The sequence below is a fragment of the Carassius carassius genome, chromosome 28 (assembly GCF_963082965.1).
Source record: "Carassius carassius chromosome 28, fCarCar2.1, whole genome shotgun sequence".
Classification (NCBI taxonomy): domain Eukaryota; kingdom Metazoa; phylum Chordata; class Actinopteri; order Cypriniformes; family Cyprinidae; genus Carassius; species Carassius carassius.
In genome coordinates, this window is record NC_081782.1 from 14,851,283 (window position 1) to 14,875,389 (window position 24,107).

Below are 24,107 nucleotides of genomic sequence, written 5' to 3' on the forward strand. Positions count from 1 at the left end.
CTTTAGACCATACACAGGTCCATTAAATTACATTAATAAATACAATTTTTGATTAATATAAATCAACATTAACTAAGGGTAATAATCTATTTTAGAACTTTTTTTTATTGTTAGTGTATGTTGTAACAGAATTGCAAATTTAACCTAAATTATGCTGTCTCTCAGTAGTGATAACTAGTTTGAGATTAAATTTTGGTTTGCATTTACTGTTAAACAATGTTAATTCAATAGGGTATTAATATTCAGAATTATCATTTTTAGTTTTCATTTTAGGTTTTAGTAATTTTGTTAATTTATGCTTTTGAAATTTGCGTTAAAATATTTTGTTTTTGTTTTTTTGCGATTTTCATTACATTTTATTTAAGTTTTAGTTTTAATAAGTTTAGGTTTATTTTTTGTTTCATTCAGTTGCCAAGGCAAGTTGTCTTTTAAGTTTTCCCATCTAACATTTATATTTTATTTCAAAATAATTTAAATTAAAATAGTTTTAGTTTAGTTAACCTAAACAACATTGGTAAAAAGGGAATAACATTATTTACTTGTCTTCTATCCATGCTTCCATTTTTTTATGTACAAAATGTGAGAGACAGCTAAATACAGTTTCTAGTAATAGAAATCTTTATATTTCTTCTGTAACACATTCACTGAAGCTCTTTACACTTGCTTGGCAACCCGCCAAAATAAAAGCCTGATGATTTTAAGTTTGAAAATGATGAAAATGCTTTTATTTACTTTTGTTAGACGCTTTTATCCAATGTGACTTAGAATTGGGGAATACATAAAGCGATTCTTCTTAAAGAGGCAAACAAAGAAAGTAGTAAATATTAGTATTTTATTTTTAAATTTACTATAAATTATATGAATATAATTGTATTTGTATTTAATACTAGACCTACCTTTCAATTTTAAATAGTATTATTACACATTATTATTTAGTTTATTTTATATATAAAAAAAACTAAATAAAGTGCAGTAATATTATAATTACATTTACATTTAATCATATAGCAGACGCTTTTATCCAAAGCGACTTACAAATGAGAACAATAGAAGCAGTCAGGTCAACAAGAGAACCACAACAGTGTACAAGTGCCATGACAAGTCTCAGTTAGTCTAGTATAGAACGCATAGGTTTTTTTTTTTGTTTTTTTTTAATTAAAAGACAAGAAAAGGAAAAGTGCTAGTGTTAGTTGGTTAAGTGCAGGCGAAAAAGATGAGTCTTTAGCCGTTTCTTGAAAATGAGTAAAGACTCAGCTGTACGAATTGAGATTGGGAGGTCATTCCACCAGCTGGGCACAGTCCAGGAAAAGGTCCGTGAGAGTGATTTTGAACTTCTTTGGGATGGTACCACAAGGCGTCGATCACTTGCAGAGCGCAAACGTCTGGAGGGCACATAAGATTTAACCAATGAGTTAAGGTAAGTTGGTGCCGTGCCAGTGGTCGTCTTGTAGGCTAGCATCAGTACCTTGAATTTGATGCGAGTAACTACTGGTAGCCAGTGTAACCTGATGAGGAGAGGAGTAACGTGAGCTTTTTTTGGCTCATTGAAGATAACCCTCGCTGCTGCATACTGGATCAATTGACAGTACTTGCAGGAAGGCCCGCCAGGAGAGCATTACAATAGTCCAGTCTGGAGAGAACAAGCGCTTGGACAAGAAGTTGGGTTGCTTGCTCTGACAGGAAGGGTCTAATCTTCCTAATGTTGTATAAGGCAAACCTGCAGGACCGGGTATTTGTAGCAATGTGGTCTGTGAAGCTTAACTGATGATCCATCACAACTCCTAGGTTTCTAGCTGTCCTCGAAGGAGTAATGGTTGATGAGCCCAGCTGTATAGAGAAGTTGTGATAAAGCAATGGGTTAGCTGGAATCACCAGGAGTTCTGTCTTCGTAAGGTTAAGCTGAAGGTGATTGTCATTCATCCAGCTAGAGATGTCACTCAGACAGGCTGAAATGCGAGCAGCTACCGTCGGGTCATCTGGTTGGAATGAGAGGTAGAGTTGGGTGTCATCAGCGTAGCAGTGATAAGAAAAGCCATGCTTCTGAATGACAGATCCTAATGATGTCATGTAGATTGAGAAGAGAAGTGGTCCAAGTACTTATAGTAATTATAATTAATTTTTTATAGTTATATTTAATGGCTCACACTTTATGCAGTGTGAGGACAAAAACAAATCTCCAGATTCACTTGTGAGAACCAGACTGAAACAAATAAATGCACCCCTTCTAATAACTATACCTTAAGAACACGGGATTTGTGCCTTTATTGCTTTACAAAAAAGTGATAAGACCCAAGTTTGTACCCCATCTGTGGAAACCACCACACAAGCCTTCTAAATGCTTATCAGGCCAGTGTTTTTATAACTAAACTGACCTGATTGACCCTTCCCTGTCAAAACATGTGCGTCACAATGTAAAGGACTTCCACAGAACTAAGAAGTGAACTTTGAAACATGGAAAACAGGGTTTATTGTGTGTTGAACAGTTAAGCAGTTGATTCTAAGTAAAGAGTGGCTTACTGGGAAGAAGGATTGCAGAATGAGCTGAAACATTTGAAGAATGGCAATGAGCACTGAGACACCATTTGGTAAGATTCTGCATATTTGAACTCAATCAGTCTGTTATATGACTTTTAAAAGGGGAGGTGGGGTTATAAATAAAGCCTTATGACAGATTTCATTAGTATTAACCTTGTTTGGTCTGCTTATTGTTAGTGGTATCTGAATGTACCTTACCTTTGATTTGACTGTATTGTCTGGATGTTGGTTAGTCAACCCAGAGGGTGGTTCTCTGATGGGACTCGTGCTGCTGGGTCGAAGACACGCTGGTAAGAGCTCATTGGGAGACCTCATCCTCGGACGCAGCGAGTTTGAGCCTGGGAAGAAGACGGCACGGTGTGTGAGGAGATTTGGCTGGGTGTACGGCGTGAGGCTTGCTGTAGTAGATACTCCAGGATGGAGTCTCTTTGGTTTGGCTGATGCCAAACTTGTGAAACAGGAGATCCTGCGCAGTGTGATGTTGGCCCCTCCCGGATATCTCATATTTCTCCTTGTTATCCCAGTGGACTCTTTCAGCAAGTGGGACAGAAGTGCTATGGAGAAATATCTGGGTATTCTTGGGGACACGGTGTGGTCACACACTCTGGTGCTCTTCACGTGGGGCGATGAGTTAAGAGGCAGCACTATTGAAAAGCACATTCAAAAGAACGGTGAACCTCTGCAGGAGATCCTGAGGAAGTGTGGCCACCGGTACCATGTTGTGAACAATAAATGTCCAGAAGACTTTAATCAGGTCACTGAGCTGCTTAACGTTTTAAAGCAAATGTGTGCTAGGACTGGTTGAACATTGAATGGACCTGTGTTTAGGCCCATATGTAATGTAATATTTGCGATTGTGTGTTGAGACAATTATTTGTAATTAGGATTTGTATTTAAATAAAAAATAGCTATGTTTTATTTTAGTGATAACTGTCCCACTGGCTGTGGTGTTTTTGTTTTTGTTTCATTTCTAAACACGGTCACACACTGGACTTCATTAGAGCCAGAGAAAGACAAACGTTTGCTGAAAAGTGCACAAAACAGTATTCCATGTGATTTTAATGGCAAATGTATGTGAGTGGTGCTCTGTGGCCCGGCAGGATTCCTAAAGGCTGGATTAGCCTCTTAATTGACCTTTTGCGGTGTTCCTGTAGTTTGATTGACAGGTGATCTGCAGGGCCAGGCCCTGAAATAAATACATTTAGTAACATAGTAGTTCGCCTTCAATTATGGCTACACTGCACAATGCGCATTGTCTAGTCTAAGCTTAAAACAAGCTTTAACGTTATTTGAGCATAAAAAACATTTATGAGACAGTTCTTGTCAGAATTCATTTGTGATTTCATTTCAAATATGAAATATAACCGTAAGCTTAGTGAACAGTTTTACAGAATTTAATGTTGTCGCATTCATTCAGAGATGTAGACTAGCTGTAAGCCCCGTACACACAAAGAACGATAACTATAAAGATAATGATATTAGCGTCCACCTCAGTGGACAATATCGTCTGTTTATTCTATTCACGCGCTCGTCTGACTCTTTACATTTTCCTGTAGCTGTCAATGTTTGTGTCTATAATCAGCTAAAAAAACGTAAAAAAAAAAAAAAAAAAAAATCGGTCTGAAAGAGATTCCAACGATATCGTTTCTCTGTGCCTTTATAGTTAGTTGTGGTGTGTGGACTCTGCTATTCTTTAATATTAAGAACGATTTTTAGAACTATATCTTTCTCGTTATCTTTATAGTTATCGTGCTTGTTATGAACAGGGCTGTGTTTCAAAAAGGGCCGCCAAGTAGAATTGCGCAAAGTCGATGTGAACCGTTTCTAATTCGAATGAGAATTCAAATGCAAGTTATGAATGTCAACTTGTAACTTCTGTGGTATCCAAACATTGAACACATTTAGGATTTTTCGTGGATTTAGAATTGTTTCAAACTGGATTAATAAATGTTGTGTAAACATGTCTTGCCTGTGCAAGCAAAGTTCTCAGTGTGAACGTGTCACATTTCCATCGATATTTTTGTTTCGATTATTTCCTGCTTCTATGTAAACAAAGTAAGCCTAACGTAAAAACTGTTTTGCTCTGTTATATGTGTGCCTTTTTAGTTGTATCTCACATTTGCGGCGCTTTCAGTACAGCCTCTGTATTTTAAATACAGCACTATAAGTATCCCACATGTATGCGACACACAATCTGAGACTCAGATAACAGGATAAAACTGATCCGTTTAATAAACAAAAACTGCATTTCTACAGTTTCAGACAAAACAGATGCCCTTGGTAAAACACACATATTGATTAAAACATCAACATTTCTTGCTGAAAATCAAGGGAGTAGAGCCTTCAGGCTGCATCGGCCATGATCGTGTCATGTCGGGCTGTGATAGGCTGGTCGTAAGCGTTTATTCAGAAAGGAAAGGTGCTAAACAAAGGGCAAATACATTCTAATGTTCCACAGGTACATGTGCTCGCTACTAGTCTTCTCTAATAGTTCATCTGTACACAGTTCTCTTCAGACCCAGATAAGGAAGTCCTACATCTACAGATATGCATGGATTTGAGGCAGGATAGCCTTCTCTTTCAGTACAGTAAAGGCTCTGTAGGCAGGCTCACGAGGGGCCGTGCAGGAAAGAGGGGGCGAGGTGATCAAAAACATATACAAGCCAAAGTCGACTGCTCAAAGTCATGCTTTTTAGTTCTTCAGTATCCTGAAACTGGCCACTGCAGCACCTAGGAAGTGTAGTTACACGAACACTGTCATGAGCACAGTGGATGAACGGGGAAAAGCAAAGCCTGGCAGCGGCTCTATCCCATTTACCTGCGACATCCACATCCCGCACAGTCAATGTTTTATCGTACACAAGATATCCATGGGCTTTCATCAAGAGCTGCCATGCAAAGTGAGGTCTTGAGCTTTCTGTGAGGCCTCAAAGAATCTGTGGCTGTCGACATCTATTGCCGCTACAAAGAAAAAAATAAGGAAATCTTGTGCTCTTAAATTGAGGGGCAGGGATGGGGCGGCAGCTTCCACCTTCTTCAGTCACTCCGAAATAAAAACACACGCATGCAGAATGTACAAGTATTTAGAGCTCACGCACAGCGGTAAAAAAAAAAGCTACAGTATTAATATGAACATAAAAAAATTTTCTGAGTACGGCGGAGTCAAAAGGTAAGTAACTACTCAAGTATTTTGACCATTATGGATGAATCACCACGAGGCTCTTATGTGGCGCCATTGTCCATCCAACCTGATGCTCACGGGCCGTCCAGACACTCAGATCTGGAGAAGGGAAGAAACCAGAGCCTTGGAGAAGGACGAAGAATCACGATCCCCTCTTCTGCCAGATGTTCTAGGACAAGCGTCTTTCACATCTGCCTCAATAAAGTGCATTTGCTTCAAAGCTGATCTTGTAAATACTACTGATTCCTCTTAAGTTCAACCATGTGATTGTGTATGAGTGCTGTACCAGAAATTACAGTCCTACTTTGGGCTTCACATCCGGCCCATGCCGTCTTTCAACACTATCATCAATAACACTAGCATATCATTCTTAAAAAAAAAAAACAATAAATAATCAGAGCAATAGAGAGCTGTATAAAACAATAAGATCAACTGATTTGCACTGATGTTCATTTCCTGGGCCTCCAAGGATTCCCAATCCAAAATCCCTTTAGTTCATGTAAAAAAAAACAAAAAAAAAAAACAGAAGATGGATCCAAATGCAGGTCTAACAGCTGTTTCATACTATTACGTCTGTTTAGTTTTCATCTTTGGTAGTGAAACTTGTGCACATCCTTTTCAAAATGTCATCTGCAAAAAAATGGAATACTTGGTCTGTTGCTTGTGACTGAAAGGAATCAAAAGGAACTGAAAGTGCTTTGCTACGAAACAAAAGTGAGGGATTTGTCTTAGTCTTCTCTGTGGTTTGAGAAGATGATGGTCCCTGGAGTGAGAGCACTGGCCGAGATTTTACAGATCATGCTTTTTATTCATACAGGGTCACAGTGCAGTAACACAAAGCTGAGATCCTCCGGTCCACGCTTGCCTTGTCTGTACAAAACAAACGCAAAGAGAACAGATGTTAAAAGCGTTTTATTTCAGCTTTGTTTAGTAAACAATCCTAATGAAATGAAGGAAGTTCACTCACATTTGATGACGTTTTCTATATCAGCTGGGTCCTGGAGGATCTTGGACAGGCCTTCCAGCAGCATGGAGGCTTTGTTGTAGCGATATGCGATGTCCTCTGTCTGCTGGAACATCTCGTCTAGTGCAGCCGACTGCACCTGTTCCACAAACACGACACCAATGTTAACCCCTCATTCAGTCACACAACAAAGCTCAGGACCATCCTTACTCACCATCTCTACAGCATGGTTATAAATGAGCTTCTCAGCTGTCACACTGTTGATCTCATCCACAAATCGCTGCTTGTCAGAGAAGAAGTGGTTGAGTTTGTCCGTGAGCCGGCGGCACAAGGAAATGCAGCTCTTGTAGCGCTCGTTCAAACTCTTCACCACTGAAATGCAGAGACAAGATGTGTTAGTCGCTACCCTCTTTACGTTTTTGACTCCAGTTGATATGTTGATATTTCTGCTGTAAAGACAGAGCTGCTGTCTTTAAAACTTTATTTTCTATTTAGCTTTATTATTTTTTTCTTTATTTCATTATATTAAGTACATTTTTAATTCATTTTATTGCCTATGCCAAGATTACTAATTATTAGGTTTTTACATTTTTTTGCATTTTTAAATATTATTTACAGACAAAAAGTCATAATATATTAAAATAATCATAACATTTCATTACAGCAGTTTCAATCATTTACACATTTTCACCAACTTTTCTATTCATTTGTAACTTGTTTTTAAATACTTTTTATTTATTTTTTATTTTTATACTTACAAATGTTAGACAGTTAAATTTTCTACACAAAGTATTTTTGAACTTAACTAGAAAAATTTATAATTATTTTATAACCCACTTTTTTTTTCATAACATTTCTGCAACTAGAAATCACTCTTTTAAAATACCCTCATATATATATATATATAATGTTTTCCAAGAACGTGAGAATCCTTGTCCTTAAAAATGACAGTTGCTTAAGGAATTAACTAAATAAAAAGTCTGTTTAAATATTGTTTTGGCTTATTTATATTTTAGTTTTGTCTTTTTCAAATGGTTTAAAATAATTGATTTAACAATTTGAACTAAATAATTACATATCAAATATAGTCAAACCAAAAATTATTCAGAGACCAAATATAATTTTTTATAGAATTTTTACTAGCGGTGCAGGACACTATAGTTCATTTATTGTAAGTGAGGATAGCAAAATAAAGCAAACTGTCACATATTATACCTAAATATTCTTCATACAGTGGACTATCAGTAAAATGAAAACAAGTAAAAATTTGGGACCAATAATTATTCAGACACTTTGACCTTGCTATGTTTTAAGTGTTGTTTCCAGAGACTGAACAAATAAACTGTGATAATGTGAGGAATGAATACATTTTGGTAGGAATGTACACACAGCCGTCTAATGCAGCAGCTCACCTTGTTTGACGGCCATGGATGGATTGAGTTTGGCAGATTTGATCTGAGCTTTGGCCAGGTGCAGTGAGGAGGCCAGCAGCTGTGCGGCTTTCATGTACAACACCAGCTGCTCCACCTGCCTGTGTGAGACCATGACCAAAGCGTCACATACTGTAAGCTATGAACTCTCATTGTTCAAGATCACGTGTTTGTGTGCACTCTTCTTACCCCCACTCCTTACTGAGCTGACTGATCTGATCCACCACAACGCTTCCCTGGGGCGGGTAGAGAGAGGCGGCCGACGCACCCAGATCAGGTCCTCCGACCCGTAGGGAAGCGATCTCCAGCACACAGTCCGTAAAAGACAGCATCATCCGCAGGTGCATCAGAGTGTCTGTGTGCTCACGCTGCCAACCACAAACACACGCATGTTAGTGTTTCCCAAGAAAACCTACCTTTATACAGTGGTGGCCAAAATGATTAGAACAATAGTATTTTCACTAGCTAAAAAATGGTTTTATGTCAGTTATCAGTATCAGTAGTATACATTTTGTCATTAATTGTAATAATCCCGTGAGTCTGTCAACAGCCAGTGCTCCACACAGAGATCTGATCTCATCCAGGCTGTCCAGAATGAAGAAACAGAACAATACGTTCCAGCTGTGTGTTCCAGCTCTCTCACCTCCATCAGTGTCTCCTCTGGCAGTTCTGGAGCTTCGAAGGTGATGAATCCATCCAAGCTGGGCGGAGAGGTGCCGTAAGGGACATAGCGCAGACTGCTGGGAGCCGCTTCCGCTCCTGGTGGAGAGCTGCCGATGGTCATGCCTGGGGGAGAGCCCATATAAACCTTACCGCTGGTGGAGCACAGCGAGCCTGCCGAGCTGTTGGAGCCTACTGCAGACACACAGACACACACAATCAGCCACAGTCTTATGAATCAGATAGAATTTGACCATAATGCATCAGAATGGCTTTAAAACAGTGGCACAGGTACTAAACACATAATGCGGCAGCTGAAGCAGTGATGAATGGGGCAGGTTTATGAGACGAAGCCCCTCACCTGAGGTGGTGCGCGGGCGGGAGGTGAGATGGCTGCAGGTGGGAGGGGTGCTGCTTTTGGGGGGAGAGCCCACTGTGAACACAACGGTACGGGGACTTGCCCCGCCTGCTGCCAAACCGCAAGGCCCTGCTGGGGCTGGGGAGCGATGCACACAGGGGTCACAAAACACGTACAAACGCTGGCAGCCAATCAGAACACTTCATGCAAGACAGAAGCTTTCAGGAGAAGCTCAAATGATGTCAGTGGGGTAAAATAATTTTGGTATGAAAAACTGGACTTTACAAAAAGCTTTAGCAAAGTAAAGGGGGAAAGGGGCTACCTGTGTCCATGGGTCTCTCTGTGTTGAGGCTGTCTGTGCTGCCCTGGTATGGCTGTCCTCCCAAAGTGATCCGCACCGGCTGCTCAGACAGTCTGCCAGCACTTACAGACCTGAGGAAATAAACAGCTTCAGCTTCTAACACAGGGGTCAGTTGATGGCACTTACATCTTGTCTAAATCTATTAAGTTATTTGAATATACATCATTTCTGGTTTGTGATACTTTTGTGGGGCGTAAAGTCATAAATGTCAACGGTCTGATATTATAAATTATAATTTATATAAAAAAATTCTTAAAAGAGAATTTTAAAAGAGAAAAAAGAGAAAAGAGAATATTAAATCTTTAAAAATGAATAATACAATTTGTTGAAATATAAATCTAAAAAAACAAACAAATCACTAAAACAGGAAATTACATCATAGAGAGGACCCCTGCAGATGACTGTGTCATGGTCAGTAAGTAAAAAAATAAAAAATTCACAATGTATGCAACACCCCAAAAATTAATGTTCATTATTCATTAGCTATATAATACTTTCATAAACTCCTGTTCAAAAGTTTAGGGTGAATTTTTTTTTTTAAAGAAATCTCTTATTCTCAAAAACACTGATTATTTAGTCAAAAATGCAGTGAAAACAGTTATATTACGAAATATTATTACAATATATTATTACAAAATATTCATTATTTGAACTGTTGTATTTTAATATATTTTTTTTTTTATTCCTGTGATGGCAAAGCTGAATTTTCAGCATCATTACTCAAGTCTTCAGTGTCACATGATCCTTTAAAAATCATTCTAATGGGCTGACCTGATTTATTATTAATGTTATTTTTATGGTATTTTTACCAAAACAGATGCAAAATTTAAAAAACAGCATTCATTTTAAACCGATTTATTTTCTAACAACCATTGAATTTATTTCTGATCAATTTAGTATACTTGCTGAATAAAAGTATTGATTTTTTATAAAAACTTACTAACTGTAACTTACTAAAAGTAGTATATGTATATCATTGTGTAATATATATTAAAACTTTAACAGCTTATCCATCGAAATTACCTGAAACGATTTGTCCCAGGAACTTTTTCCCCCAGACCCATTGCTGTCTGCGTTTCCATCACAATCTAAAGTACTGTGAAGATTAGGCAAATAGTCTGGTGACGTAGGTATGTGCAAATTTCTCAATACCAAGTAAGCAAATTTCGGACTTGAATCCTTGGTAGTTCGGACTCTGCGAGATTGACGGGACAGGACAATGCAAGTCGGGTAATTCTGCAAATGGAACAGCAGCTTACTTGATAACGTAAGAAGGACTAGCTGAGTTGAGGCTGCTCTCATCGGTAAACATGAGCACTGACTGCCCAGTGATCGCATGGAGCTCACGTCTCCGAAATCAGTGATGCACATTTTCAAATAGGCACTGTCTTTAAAAATAAACTGCAGATTTCAGTTTTAAACAACTACATTCTCACCTGAAATACTTTTAAGACTACATTTCATCACTCAATAGCAGCAATATTTAGAAAATTATGCAAATAAACAGAGGTTGAAATCCCAATGCTGCTTGAATTCAACCAGTCAGCATGTTTGGCACCCAGGTCCCATCCCCGAAAGTTTTGGACCTTTGAAAAAGTACTACCTCGTGAGCAGGGACTTTCTGAGGGGTACATTTTTACCCAGAACTTTATTTAGATCCTGTTCCTGGGGGAAGTTCCTGCGGTGGAAACATGGCTTTTGTTGCCTATATCCGATGTTGTCTGAACAATGTTTTTGCTGACCTGCCAAAGGAAGTCTTGCTGGCTTCTGGTGCACACTGGCGGCTGCTGGGATATGCTGAGCAGTGATGTACACAGAGTTCACGCCCATCCATCAGTGTTTTAACTAGGATAGGGCTGTCGGACATACCCTGCTGAGAGGCCAGGGCCATGAGGTTGCACGAGGCTTGAGTTTTGGGGATTTTGAATGGAGCAGTTGCCTATATGAGAAGGAATTGTATTATTAATGCCAAAAGCTCTTGATCTCAGGCCTGAAACAGGCCTTTTTACCTGACAGCTCCTTAAGCTTACCTTAGTGGGTGAGCCGATGATGGTGGGCAGCGGTGACTTCGTTAACCAGTCAGAGGTGCGAGGGGAGGAGCCAAGGTGCTTGGTGGGGGAGGTGCCTAGGTTGCCGGGGCGACCAAGCTGAGGGGAGTGGCTGGTGGGGTAGGCTGAGGCGGTGGGGTGAACTGGGTCAGACAGCTGCTTGTGTAGCTTCTGCTTGTTCTGGTAAATGTCAGTCAGTATGGGCACACTCTGAAGACGAGCGCCCAGTAATTGAGAGGACGGTACAGGGGAACCTAAAACATAAAAAGGGTCCATTTAGTAAAAAAAAAAAATCTAATTCTCTTCACATTTCTATTCTCATAGTCAGACTAGATTTTGAAAAAATCTGTTCCAATGAAGAAACAAACTCATCTACATCTTGGATGACCTGAGGGTAAGTAAACTATTTATTTAATAGATCTATAAATGGTTATCAAGGCATTGTAAAATGAATCCAAATGAATCAAGCTGTTTACACCAAGTATAGAGATATGAGGTATGATGAACAGATTTAATTAAAGCCTTTTTTTACTTACATCTAAATAATGCTAAACACATACACAGAAGCTATATTTGATTTGCGTCTTGAATATGAATCAAAATGTTATGGGTTTAGAATGACATGAGGGAGAGTAAATAATGACAATAATTTCATTTTGGGGTGAGCTATCCCTTTCACCAAAACACATTATTGATATGGCACTCCACATTCATGATCAGCCACTGGGTGGCACTGCAGTATGTAAATGAGACCAATAAACTCTGCAGCACACCGGCCCTCCAGGACCGAGTTTGGACAACCTTTGGTCTAAAACAACAGGGTCAACGAGTTTGTCTCCTGTTTAGACACGATCATTGAGTTCACAGGTTTGAAGGTTTGTGGGTTTGAAGAGGTTTTGCATGAAAGCTCCCAAGGAACATGTATTGTTCCTGATCACTTGCTGAGTTCTCAGCCATAACAAGCAGCTGTATCCATGGAAACCTAAATAACACAGCGGCCGGCACCCACCGGGAGGAAGCCACTGTGGCTACCACTTGTGAGACTGTTAATGGTGCCACTTTGAAGTGGAAACAGTAGTGCTGTGTTTTTGTCATGACAATTTCTCACATGTAAACTCACCGCCTGAGGAGCTGCGACTGCGTGCCTCGTGGCTCTGGGGATGTCCACAGCAGCAGTGGCCGAGCTGCTCAGGAATAGTGCCCACTGGGGAACAAATACAGAAACAGACACACAAAAAATAGGCATGTCAGGACATGTCAGCCAGTTTCCCAATAAACTTAAAAAAGAATGAGAGCAGGAACTCTTACCCAGTGGAGATGGGGAGTAGGGCCGGGAACTGCCCGTAGAGAGACGTCGCCCCACTGTTTGGACCGTATCTGCAGGACTAGGTGACCCAGACACCATTTTAGGGAAGCCCATGGGGCTAGTGTTGGAGCGCCGCACTGTGCCTGACCTGTGACCATAAAAACCTCTAAAAATCATTCTATAGTAGTATATGGACTACCTTACAATTCCCTCACTTTTCTTAAAAGCAGTTATGCATTCATCTGGTGTCTATGTCATTTTAGTGGATGTTCATTAACTGTCATTTGACCACCACAAAGTGTCCCAATACTTTTTAAAACTGCATGTCTTCCTTTAAAATAAGTGTCATTTAGCATGACTCAGTACTATTCAAAATGTGGGGGGTCAGTATGATTTATTTATTTATTTGAATTAATACTTTTATCTAGCAAGGATGCATTAAACTGATCGAAAATAAAGATTTATATTGTTACAGAAGATTCGTGTTTCAAATAAATTCTATTCATCAAATAATTAATTCAATTTATCAAGGTTTCCACAAAAATATTTATCGGCACACCATTGTTTCTTGAGCATCAAATCTGCATATTAGAATCATTTCTAAAGGATCGTGTGACACTGAAGACTGGAGTAATGACTGCTGACAATTCAGCGTTGCCATTACTGGATTGTAATTATAATTTTTTTATATATATTAAAAAGAAAACAGTCATTCTAAATTGTAATGATATTTTACAACTTCCCAACCCCAGCTATTTATATAGTAAGGAATTCATATATATTTTTAATGTCCAGATGCTTTTTACACCACTGTATATGAAACACACAATGTGCAGAATGTACTCTGTCTGTACAGATCTTAGGAAAGGAGTTACTGGATTTTATTTGGCTAAAAGTGAGATTCTCAATACTCCTGCCTTCCCAAACAAGCCATAAATAATCTTAATGACACAAAAATCACCTGTCAAAGCTTGATGAACTCAGAAATGTTAAATAGTTCAGTGGATGACACCTGGAAGGCAATCATGACTCATAAATCAGGTCTCAAGCAGTGCCAAGGGGTACTCATCAGCCCGGTGACCGAGCTGACTAACAGGGTGAGATAATGTGAACCAGCTCAGCCCTGGGCACTCGGACAGCAAGGCTGCCGTGATGAGCTTAATCACTTTTTGAGACACAGGGCAGGTCAGAGTGAAGTAGGCCAAGCAGCTGCTGAGGTCTGTGTAACAGTCTTAATCTCCAAAGTCTGCTAGACACCTGCCTGAAGACCCTAAACCCACCTGTTCCCAAAGACAATCCACTGAATCACTTAACAAATTCTCCCCGAAGTGAGATGATCATACAAAACTGATGCAATCATGTCACTTATTGCATCTTTATGACTTGAACAAGCTACTAAAAGCAGTTAGCAGAGTTATTGTTCCTGTTGTTGGATGTCTTACCTGGGAGAGCCATAAAGTGTTGTGGTTGGGCTGCTGGACAGGTTCTGTTTGATACGCTGGTAGTTTCGTACCTGTGTGGGCACAGGTATCGGTATGGTCTCGCTTCGTGGTGATACCATTGGGGTCTGTCCGGAGTATGGCTGCGGTGGCCTGAGAAACCCAGAAAATAAGGTTGCAATCCAGTCAGAATGCTTTTCCAAACCCATTTATGCTATAAAAACCTTTAAGAAAGGTTGCGATCACTAAATGTAAAGTGAGAAAAGCTTCTAACTTCGTCAAATGAGGTAAGCAAAGCTGTTTCTGCTCAAAGGGCATGGCTGAACCACATGGGGCGGAGGTACAGTGTAAACACAAAGCCCTGACCAATCAGTAAGGGGGAGGGAGGAGAAATGGGCGGTGATTTCAGGCAGTGGCATGTGCTGGGTCCGCCTACCTTCGCCTTTCTCAAACAAAGGAAAAGAAACAGCTCATTCTTATTCTATCGGGAACACAATGTTTTTTTTAGATGTGTCATCACTGGGTCATGTATGAGGGTGTGCACACACAGTGTAAACTAAGGTTTGATAAGAAGGAAGGAAGGAAAGTTTTGAGCTCCATACTCCTGGATTATACAATGAGTGAGATAGGAGAGTGAGTGTGAGCTACATGTGAACGGTTAAGCAGGCTGCACGAAAAATGCACACAAAGAGTTTGTTTGCTTGAGCCAGAGTCAGTTCAGCATGGGACAGCAAAACAAACAGGACATAACTGACGAGACTAAAAGATTTTTCTGTATGATTTTCTTTTTTTTTTATTAATTAATACTTTACCGTCACTTTTGATCTCACTTTGAACTTATTGTATCCTTGCTAAATTAAAGTCATAATGTTGTTTTAAATGCACTGTATAATGTAAAATATAATTTACAAAAGATTTCTATTTCAAATAAATGCTTATGTCCTCATAAAATGTATCATGGTTAGGCCATCCTTAAAAATATTTTGGTTTGCAGTTACAGTAATAAAAAAAAAAAAAAAAAGGGTTGGTAGGTCGGTCTATTTTTTTTCAAGTTTCAATGTAAAAAAAAAGGAAAATTTTGGTGATGGTGATGACGTAGGTAAGAATTTAAACAAATTAGCATATCGTGACGTCACTGACTGGGTCTTCAACCCGTGCCTTCTGGCGCATAATTGCAAACCTCATTTTGATGCAGGCTATATAGACCACAAAAAATGTAAATCTTTGTCAAAAACATGTTTATTGCATGAATTACAGGTGAGAAGAAAAAAAATGAGGTACTGTTATACTGTTTTACTAACATCCAACGCTAGGTATCAATGCAACCTACAAATGAGAGACAGTTTACTTTGCTTTCTCGGGTTGTCACTTTTGTGAAAAAAAATCCTGTTTGATTTGAGTGACAAGTGTTCATTGAATCGATTGTAAAATCGATTTTGCATGTCTAAATGAGTTTTATATGGCAAATAACACCAAATATAGGTGATATAAGGAAGCTGCCTTATGAGCCCCGGTACTTCACAGTCCGTGTTCCATTCCATCTCGCCGCGCGCACAGCCGTGTCTACACAAATTTCAAAGGCCGACGAGCTCGACACGCAGTATCTGCTGTCTCAACCTTCACCACCTGTAAGCGCACCGTCCGCGCGGTCTCAAAAAATGACGAAAAGGACATAATGCAGACAGTGTGCGGACGGCCGAAGTATACTTGATCTTTATCAGTGCCGCACGAGATGCGATGACGATGTATGTGGCATTGCATTATAAGGTTATGTTAGCCTATCCAATTGAAGCCACTACAAAAAAAAAAATAAAAAAAAAAGAGAACATCAATGTGGAGAAGATCTTGTTTACATCAAAACTGAAACCAAGCCGTTCACACAGAACGCAAATTTCGCGCATTTTCTAGAGGGACACCGTTGGACTGGCGTCTCGCACAAGAGAGACATGTTTAGAAAGACATGTAAAATTAATGTATTTAATTTAATTTTCTAAAAATATCTCGAGACTTTATGTTGGGTTTTTGTTCCCCATCCCACTGCATCTCATGTTTTTAAATGAAAAAAAATTATTCTGTGTGACTGGTTTTCCGCCCTTTTTATTTATTTAACAATGCATGTATACATGAAGCTGTTTTTTTTTATAGTTCTTTAAGCAACTTAATTAATAATAATTGTTCATAAAAATTATTTTAAATATTATGTTGTTTTTTCACAGTCATGTATTCTAATGCTTTGAATAAACGTGCAGTAATATTTTCCTCGATGCGCTATCTTGAGGCCTCAGAAGAGAAGCAAAAAGCTTTTCTTCAGTCTAACTGAAATTATTATGCATTTTAAATTTGAATACAATTCGAATTTTGATCATATTTAAGTAAATTTCGAATGTAGTTTTTTTCAGCTATTTTGACAGCCCTAGGCGATTCTGGACCTGGACACGCTCCCAAAAAAAAAATAAAAAATAAATAACATGGACGCGCTCCGAGAGAAGGTCGTTAAAATCAATTTCCTATTTTCGTTTTCGAAACTTGTGTTGGTCCAATCGATTCGTGCAATAGATTTTCGAACATAGTGACAGTCGACACGGACACGGTTTTAGACTAGGGAGAAGGGATGGGAAAAGATCTGGGCACAGTTTTTCCACAACTTAGTGCCAAGTTAAAGCGGTATAGAGCTGTTTTAATGCATTTTTTAGATGTATTAGGGTGCCCGAACCTGTATGACTTTGAACAGTGACTGCGAACATTTAGTTTACTGCAGCCGCAGTCATCATTACCAAGCGCGAACCGTTGACTCTGACAGTGAGTGAGAGTATGAGACGAAGCGCAGACATAGTGTGACATCCGTTATAGACGTCACGGGTTTTTTTTTAATTAAGGAAGATAGCCTTCGTTTTTATGTAGGCCTAGAAAATTTTTATTTTTACAATACTTACTTAAATATAATTAATATTATTTTATTGCTTTTGCATTAGTAGTTTGAAGAGTAAAAAAACATTAGTCGGTCCTAACGCAAATTTACAATCGGCAAGTCGGTCGGACTAAAAGCAAAAAAAATAAAAAAAATTTGAGTCGGTCCTAAATTGACAGGGTCGGTCGGGTTACGGCAAACAAGAATATTTTTAAGGATGGCCTTACCACAAAAACTGTTTTCAACGATGATAATGAGAACTGTTTCTTGAGTAGAAAATAGTTTTGTTAAATTGCACATATTTCACAATGATAAAAAGTTTTAACTGTATTTTTGTGAATGAATTCAGCTTTGAAAAGCATTTTTAAAACATAAAAAAATATTATTGACCCCAAACATCTGAACAGAGGTGTATACATATTTTATATTACTTTATATAAAATACAATTTATCATCTTAGTTTCACAATTTTTCCATTTAGATTAATTTTTCCATCATTTAACGCATTTTAAAAATGCTTATAATTTAAAAACATTGTCTACTTTCATTTTTAGCATTTAGTCAAGTATGTCCAACCTTTTTGTCTTTAGTGTTTATGTAGTGTGTAGAAAGAATAAATAGACAAGAGAAGAGACAGAGAAGGTGGAGTACGTCTATCTTGTACAAGAGAGGGAAACAGAAAAGCCACAGAGGAGAAGGAAATTCACAGACTCTCACAAAAACAAAACCGCTTCTGTTTGACATGACTAACAGACAAAATATCCACAGCATACGAATGTTTTAACCATCGCTTTGTCAGCTCTGGCTAAATTCATGTCAGATCTATAGCATAACTGCACCATCTAATCACAAAACACCCAATGGACATTTAATTCTGCACCTCTGAACAAAAATAGAGGTCGGTTCACAACTTAAGGGTGTGGAAACAGTTGAAACAGTTTTGGATCACATGCAGATGGGAAGAAATGACAGCAGGGTGTCTATTCTTAGGGCAGAAGCACAAACACAACCCGCATGTTTGCTCCCACAGGAATCATTCACCAGCCGTGTGATTCACCTCTCGCTGAGCCACACCAGCTTTTAGCAGTGAGTAGAAGCCACTAAAAATATCTCCAATGACATCAAAAAACCAACGGATCAGTGTCCTAATCCATAATTCCATATTTCCATGATGCAAACAGACAAAAAAGGATCTACTGTAGATGATTTACCCAGAGATAATATTCCTGTCTGCATGTCAGACTCGACCATGAACTGTGTATCTTTGGCCTGATAAATGTCAATCTGCTAAAATCCTTGTCTAACATTTGCACAGGTTTGAGCTATTAAAGCATTATAATGTATCTTGAGTGAAGCAAGTGAGTGATGTCACACTCACCCTCCACACAGAAGGAATTCGCTGGACGGCCTGCGGGCCACTGCACCCATTGAAGGGTCATCTGAAGATGAGAGAAAGAAAGACAGCCGTGAGAATTACATAAACACACAGTCTCACTTACACCAACAAATCACAGCGTGTGAGAGCGTGAGCAGCGCTGGAAGGCTTTCGTAGAGCTGACTCAGCTGACGCCTCTCTATACACTAAAAAACACACACAAGCAGCTGATCAAATATAGTGTGTGTGTGTGTGTGTGTGTGTGTGTGTGTGTGTGTGTGTGTGTGTGTGTGTGTGTGTGTGTGTGTGTGTGTGTGTGTGAGTGTTAAAACGGTACACTGCAAATATTCATTTTCTTGCTCTGTATTTTTCGTTTTGGTTTCCAGTAAAAATATCAGAATTTGCTTCTACATGTAATATCTTATAAAACTATCAGAAGCTACATGTATATGGAGTTATATGTATGTTTCAATATTTTCAGCTTTTTATATATATATTTTGTACAGTTATAAAGATATTTTCTTAAATCATTAGCCAGTGTATGTAATAAGAGAAAAAAAATCTAGTTTTCCAGTAAAAATATCTAAACCTACTCACAATAACCATAACAAAACTTAAAACCATCTAAAATTGAGAACATGTATCATATTTTTCAATGATTATATTTTGATATATTTATAAAAAGGCTTAAATTAAGGCTTGCCTTAAAAAATACAATTAATTCAAGATTTATTCTCCATAACAGAATGATAATACTGAACCATTATAAAGACATTATACTTCATATTAAAATATGCATATTTTACAAAATTGTGTAAGATATTAAGGCTTGTTCTCGGAGTTAAATTAAATGTGTTTGCTTTGTTTTCAGCACAAACCTCAAACTTATCTAGATTTAGGATTAACATTTTTTTTTTTATAAACCTTACCCACATGGAGTAAAACTGAAGCATATTATTTTGCTTATGAAAGGAATCATAAAAAAATCTTTAGTTACATGATCTTACATTAATGGTCAAATAGAGTGAAAAAACGTAGATTATAAAATAAATGTATCTTGTTTTAAGTATGTTTTAATATTTTATATTAAATATTGATTTAATATTGATTATTAAATGATTTTAACAGTGTGGTCTGTCTAGGCGTGTGGTATGTGTTCGGTGACATTATGTGACTCACAGGACTGTTCTCCGGAGAGATGGGGCACCAGCACAAAGTCGTCAGTGTCGCAGGAGGAGTTCTTGCTGCTGGTGCTGCCGCCCGACTCTTTGGACAGCTGCAGATAGTTGGGAGGACCGAGAGGTGGAGAGGACAACACGTCCTCGGGGAGAGTCTGCATGTCTGGCAGGGACTGCAACACAAAGGTGAAGGTAAACCCTGGATTACCTTTAGCTGAGTCAGTACCATTACCCTTCTGAATGCCATAATCATCTCACACAACACCTCTGCTCATGCCTGTGGCATTATGACAGTGGATTCAGCATTGACAAAGTAAGTGGCTTACCGGTGGAGAGACGTAACGACAGGAAGGAGAGCTGCCACACGTGCTGTCTGTGACCAAGCCAGAACACGTAGGCACTGGCACAGGGCATGCTGGGTAAAACAAAAGCTGTTTTAGTGTCTAGCCGCACCTTACTCATCAACTTCGCTCATCAAATGCTTCCTTACTTACATTTTTTAATAGTTGATGTCGGTTCCAAGAAAGGATGACTGAAAAAAGTGTCTGCAGACAGAAGAGTATACAATAAGGAAGAGGGAACAACAAGGTGTTAAAACAACAGAAATACACTGACCAAAATCCATTCGGTCTTTCTGGTTCCTCTGGAGCAGCCCCAGCAGCAGATCTTCCAGTTGAGGAGACGTCTCTCTCGGGATGCTGTGAACAAAGCATTAGTTCTTTAGTAAATAGCAACCAGAGACTGGCCATTTGGAGATTACTGGCTTAATAAAATATTAGAAAAAATAATTAAAAGTGTTGAGTTAATTTTGAGCACATAATACTTAAATTAAGTGTTCTTTTCATTTAAGTTATTTTGTGTATGCACAGTCCTGAATTAGGTTGCTCAAATACATTTATTTGATCAAATACATTCAAAGCATTGTGAAATGTTATTACAACTTTAAAGAACTGTTTTCTATATGAATATAATTTAAAATGTAAATTATTAGGCAGAGCTGAAATTTTACTCCAATATTTACTTGTTACTCCAGTGTTTAGTATCACACGATCCTTCAGAAATCATTATATTATGCCGATTTGCTGCTCAATAAATATTTCTTAATACTACTAGTATTGAAATGCTTGTGCTACGTAAACTGTGAAATATTTTGTCAGGAGTCTTCAATAAAAAAAAGAACACCAATATTTGGAATAAAAAATCTTTTGCAGTCTTTACTGATTTTTTCAATCCAGTTAATGCATCCTCAATAAAGAAAAGTATTATTTTATGTTTTCCAAACTTTTTAACAGTAGAGTATATACGTATCAGCATTGTATTGGTCATTACTATTATTTAGGTATCAGTATCTGAAACAACTGTGGTTTTACTTTAAAACATTTAGCATTATGACGCATAATACCACAAAAGAAAAACTAAAATGAGTCAGTGCTCTTACTTTGGCAACAAAGTTTTGTTCTTCTCATAGAACATCCTCAAGTCCTGTGGACTGTTAGCCTGGTCACATAAACACATTAAACTCATTAAAAATAACACTTACTTAGTATTCAAAATATATTACTTTAACTTTAGCGTCACGAAACTAACCTGGAAAGGCGGCTTTCCCACGAGGCATTGATAAATGACAGTCCCAATGCTCCACAGGTCAGCTTTGGCATCATAGTTCTGGGACATGATCACTTCTGGAGCCTGTGTGAAGAGGTGACTGATTATAAGAATATGATGCTGCCAATGTCTCAAGCATCTGCTATAGTTCACAATTCTGAGACAGTGAGACAGAATTTAGCTTGTGGCTACTGACCATGTACATTGGGGATCCACATAATGTGGCAGCCATCATGTTGCTCTGGAGATATCTTGCAAAACCAAAGTCAGCTGTAAAACAAAGAGAGCGCCGGTGTTATTAATAGCAACATGCTGCTGTCTGAGAGTCATGACGTCTAACTTCTGCACAGACTGGGGCAATGGAAACAAAGAACCGGCTGTGTGAACGATCAGAGGGCGGAAAGTGTATTACATAGACTGTTACATAGACATGCAGAGTGGACTACAAACCTCCTGAGATATTCATTTCCAGTTTTAAGTTTCTCAATTTTACAGTAGATGTACAGCACATAATGGTAGCAGTAAATCTCTGGGGAGAGTGTTACCAATCTTGATGCGTATGCCGTTGATGCTGGACTTCTTGCGGCCCGTGTAGGACAGCAGGATGTTCTGAGGTTTGAGGTCTCTGTGGATGATCCCCTTGCTGTTGAGGATGCGCATGGATGCTGCAATCTGCTGTAGAAAGACCCTCAGCGTGTCCTCTCGCAAAGTGCCCTTGGCTGAAAGAGCAAAGACATTGTACTGCTGAGTAACATGGCTATAAAATCCATTAAGACATTCTATAAAAGCCTAAGTTACCCAGATACCCTTGCAATCACGATGCTTCTAAACGGAACATTTCCTGAAAATCAATTGGCTTCATGTGTCAAGAAACCTCAGATTCACTAGCTTTAAAGAGCAAAACTTTTTTTACACTAAGGTTGTTTGGCAGGTTTTCTCTGAGGAATGCACTGATTTCAGTCCACATGATTGGAAATTTTGGGTGAGGGTGAAAGATTCCCCCATGCAGTTTCTGATATCATGCAAGTTTGTCACAAATTTGCTGTGATGGCCAACAGAAAGCAGCTTGGTTTGAAAGTGACTTCTGTGCGAGCTCTGCTTCACATCACTAGGTTATTGTATAGGCAATGGATCTTTATTGCTGAAATGGCTAATATTTGGCTAAAGTGACCACACCTTTAAAGGGATAACACAGACGTTTCATTATAGCCAGTGAGTCATTTATACTAAGTAAGCATAACTCGAAATGTAGACTGACTATTTAAAAGTCAATAATATCCATGTTTTTTCACCACACCCAGCCTAGCCATTAGTGCCTGCCAACATTTTCAGTGGCCCAACACAAAATGTATGCATTTAATATTTAATGTATTGAAATTAATAACATCATATTTACATTTATAACTGTAATGTTATTTTTTAAATGTAAATTCTTAAACTGTATTCTGATATTCATTTTATATAAATACATACACATTTTCCACACACAAATTAAAATTTTCATCAAATGTTAATGGGATAGTTCACCCAAAAATGAAAATTCTGTCATTAATGACTCTCTCTCTCGTTCTAAACCCGTAAAGACCTTCGTTTATCTTCGGAACACAAATGAAGAGATTTCTGATGAAATCCGAGAGCTTTCTGACCCTCTGATGTCCACTGATGTCACATGGACTATTTAAACAATATCTTTACTACCTTTCTGGGCCTTGAACGTCTACAGAGAGTCAGAGAGCTCTTGGAGTTCATCTTAACTTCTGTTTCTGTGGGTTTCAGTAATTAATGACAGAATTTTCATTTTTGGGTGAACTTTCCCTTTAAGTTTCCTTTACAAAGAAACAAAGAAAATACATAATAAAACTTATAAATGATACAGTAATTATAAACACATAGAAACTACTACTATTAAGATTAATAACTAATAATAATTAGAAAAATGGCATACACGTCAAAACATTACTGATTAGATTACCCATTCTAACTGATAGATAAAAAGTTGACAAGCAGAATTCCAAATGTTTTAAGTTTTCAATGCACAAAAATTAAGACACGGTTACAAAGCTGGCCAAAAGGTCATCCTAATTGCTGAGCACTTTTCGGGTGAGTAATAATATCAGAATTCGTTTTTTAGAATGAATTAGTTTTTTAAGAATGTCCACTACACTCAAGAGCATCACAGTCATGTTCTCTCAGCCCCTGATGGAATAAATGTTAAAATCAGAAGCTGCTCAGGGGTTTTACATGCAGGGATGTCGCTCCAGATCCCCTGTTAGAGCAAAACTGGTGTAATCCACTGAGCTGTTAAGAGGATTCCCTTCACCCAATCTGCTCTATAAACAAAGCAATTATGATCACAATGAACCTCGTACGGATCCCAAAACAGTGTTTGACGTAGTGGTGAGGTTGTATAACTAAGGAACGGTTGCATAATTCTACAGGGGGAGAAGTGTGAGAGGCCGAGACCTGCTGTACTGTGACATCTGTCATGGTTAAACAAAGATAACACTCCATCTGAACATAACAAGGGGTAACAGTCCAGCCAACATCACATGCACGTAAAGTAAATGGCAAGTAAATGGCACCTGAGTCATCTCTATTATGCCCTGTGCGTCACACATTCAGTGAAAACATGGTTTATAGACCAATCAGATTCCTTTGGCAGAACAAAGACTGTTCGTAAACACTAAGACTTCACAGTTTATTCACAATAGGTATGTGGGCAAAGCTTTAAATGATAATAGAGGCAGTAGTGGCTCTCT

The 24,107-nt window shown here is 38.4% G+C and overlaps 2 protein-coding genes across 6 annotated transcripts in view; one reads left to right on the top strand and one right to left on the bottom strand.

Moving 5' to 3' along the window:
* Window positions 1–2,188: 2,188 nt before the first annotated feature.
* LOC132108429 (GTPase IMAP family member 4) lies at window positions 2,189–3,478 on the top strand. The gene is made up of 2 exons (XM_059515134.1): window positions 2,189–2,585; window positions 2,769–3,478. The coding sequence occupies exons 1-2, from the start codon at window positions 2,558–2,560 to the stop codon at window positions 3,338–3,340; spliced, it is 600 nt and encodes a 199-aa protein (XP_059371117.1). The 5' UTR covers window positions 2,189–2,557; the 3' UTR covers window positions 3,341–3,478.
* A 1,267-nt stretch (window positions 3,479–4,745) lies between these two features.
* ulk2 (unc-51 like autophagy activating kinase 2) overlaps window positions 4,746–24,107 on the bottom strand; it is a 32,240-nt gene continuing 12,878 nt past the window's right edge. For 2 of the 5 annotated variants that reach the window (XM_059514507.1, XM_059514506.1), the window contains 22 exons: window positions 21,894–22,067; window positions 21,545–21,618; window positions 21,331–21,432; window positions 21,182–21,240; window positions 20,359–20,441; window positions 20,238–20,288; window positions 20,070–20,158; window positions 19,745–19,916; window positions 18,569–18,629; window positions 14,286–14,435; window positions 12,846–12,991; window positions 12,658–12,741; window positions 11,520–11,791; window positions 11,232–11,428; window positions 9,451–9,560; window positions 9,132–9,266; window positions 8,754–8,965; window positions 8,300–8,478; window positions 8,093–8,211; window positions 6,895–7,052; window positions 6,684–6,819; window positions 4,746–6,586 (listed from right to left, as the gene is read on the bottom strand). In XM_059514507.1, coding sequence (XP_059370490.1) covers window positions 6,522–6,586; window positions 6,684–6,819; window positions 6,895–7,052; window positions 8,093–8,211; window positions 8,300–8,478; window positions 8,754–8,965; window positions 9,132–9,266; window positions 9,451–9,560; window positions 11,232–11,428; window positions 11,520–11,791; window positions 12,658–12,741; window positions 12,846–12,991; window positions 14,286–14,435; window positions 18,569–18,629; window positions 19,745–19,916; window positions 20,070–20,158; window positions 20,238–20,288; window positions 20,359–20,441; window positions 21,182–21,240; window positions 21,331–21,432; window positions 21,545–21,618; window positions 21,894–22,067 — 2,828 coding nt within the window. In that variant the 3' untranslated portion in view covers window positions 4,746–6,521. The remainder of the gene's footprint in view (window positions 6,587–6,683; window positions 6,820–6,894; window positions 7,053–8,092; window positions 8,212–8,299; window positions 8,479–8,753; window positions 8,966–9,131; window positions 9,267–9,450; window positions 9,561–11,231; window positions 11,429–11,519; window positions 11,792–12,657; window positions 12,742–12,845; window positions 12,992–14,285; window positions 14,436–18,568; window positions 18,630–19,744; window positions 19,917–20,069; window positions 20,159–20,237; window positions 20,289–20,358; window positions 20,442–21,181; window positions 21,241–21,330; window positions 21,433–21,544; window positions 21,619–21,893; window positions 22,068–24,107) is intronic. The other 3 variants (XM_059514508.1, XM_059514510.1, XM_059514509.1) reach the window with 3 other exon arrangements.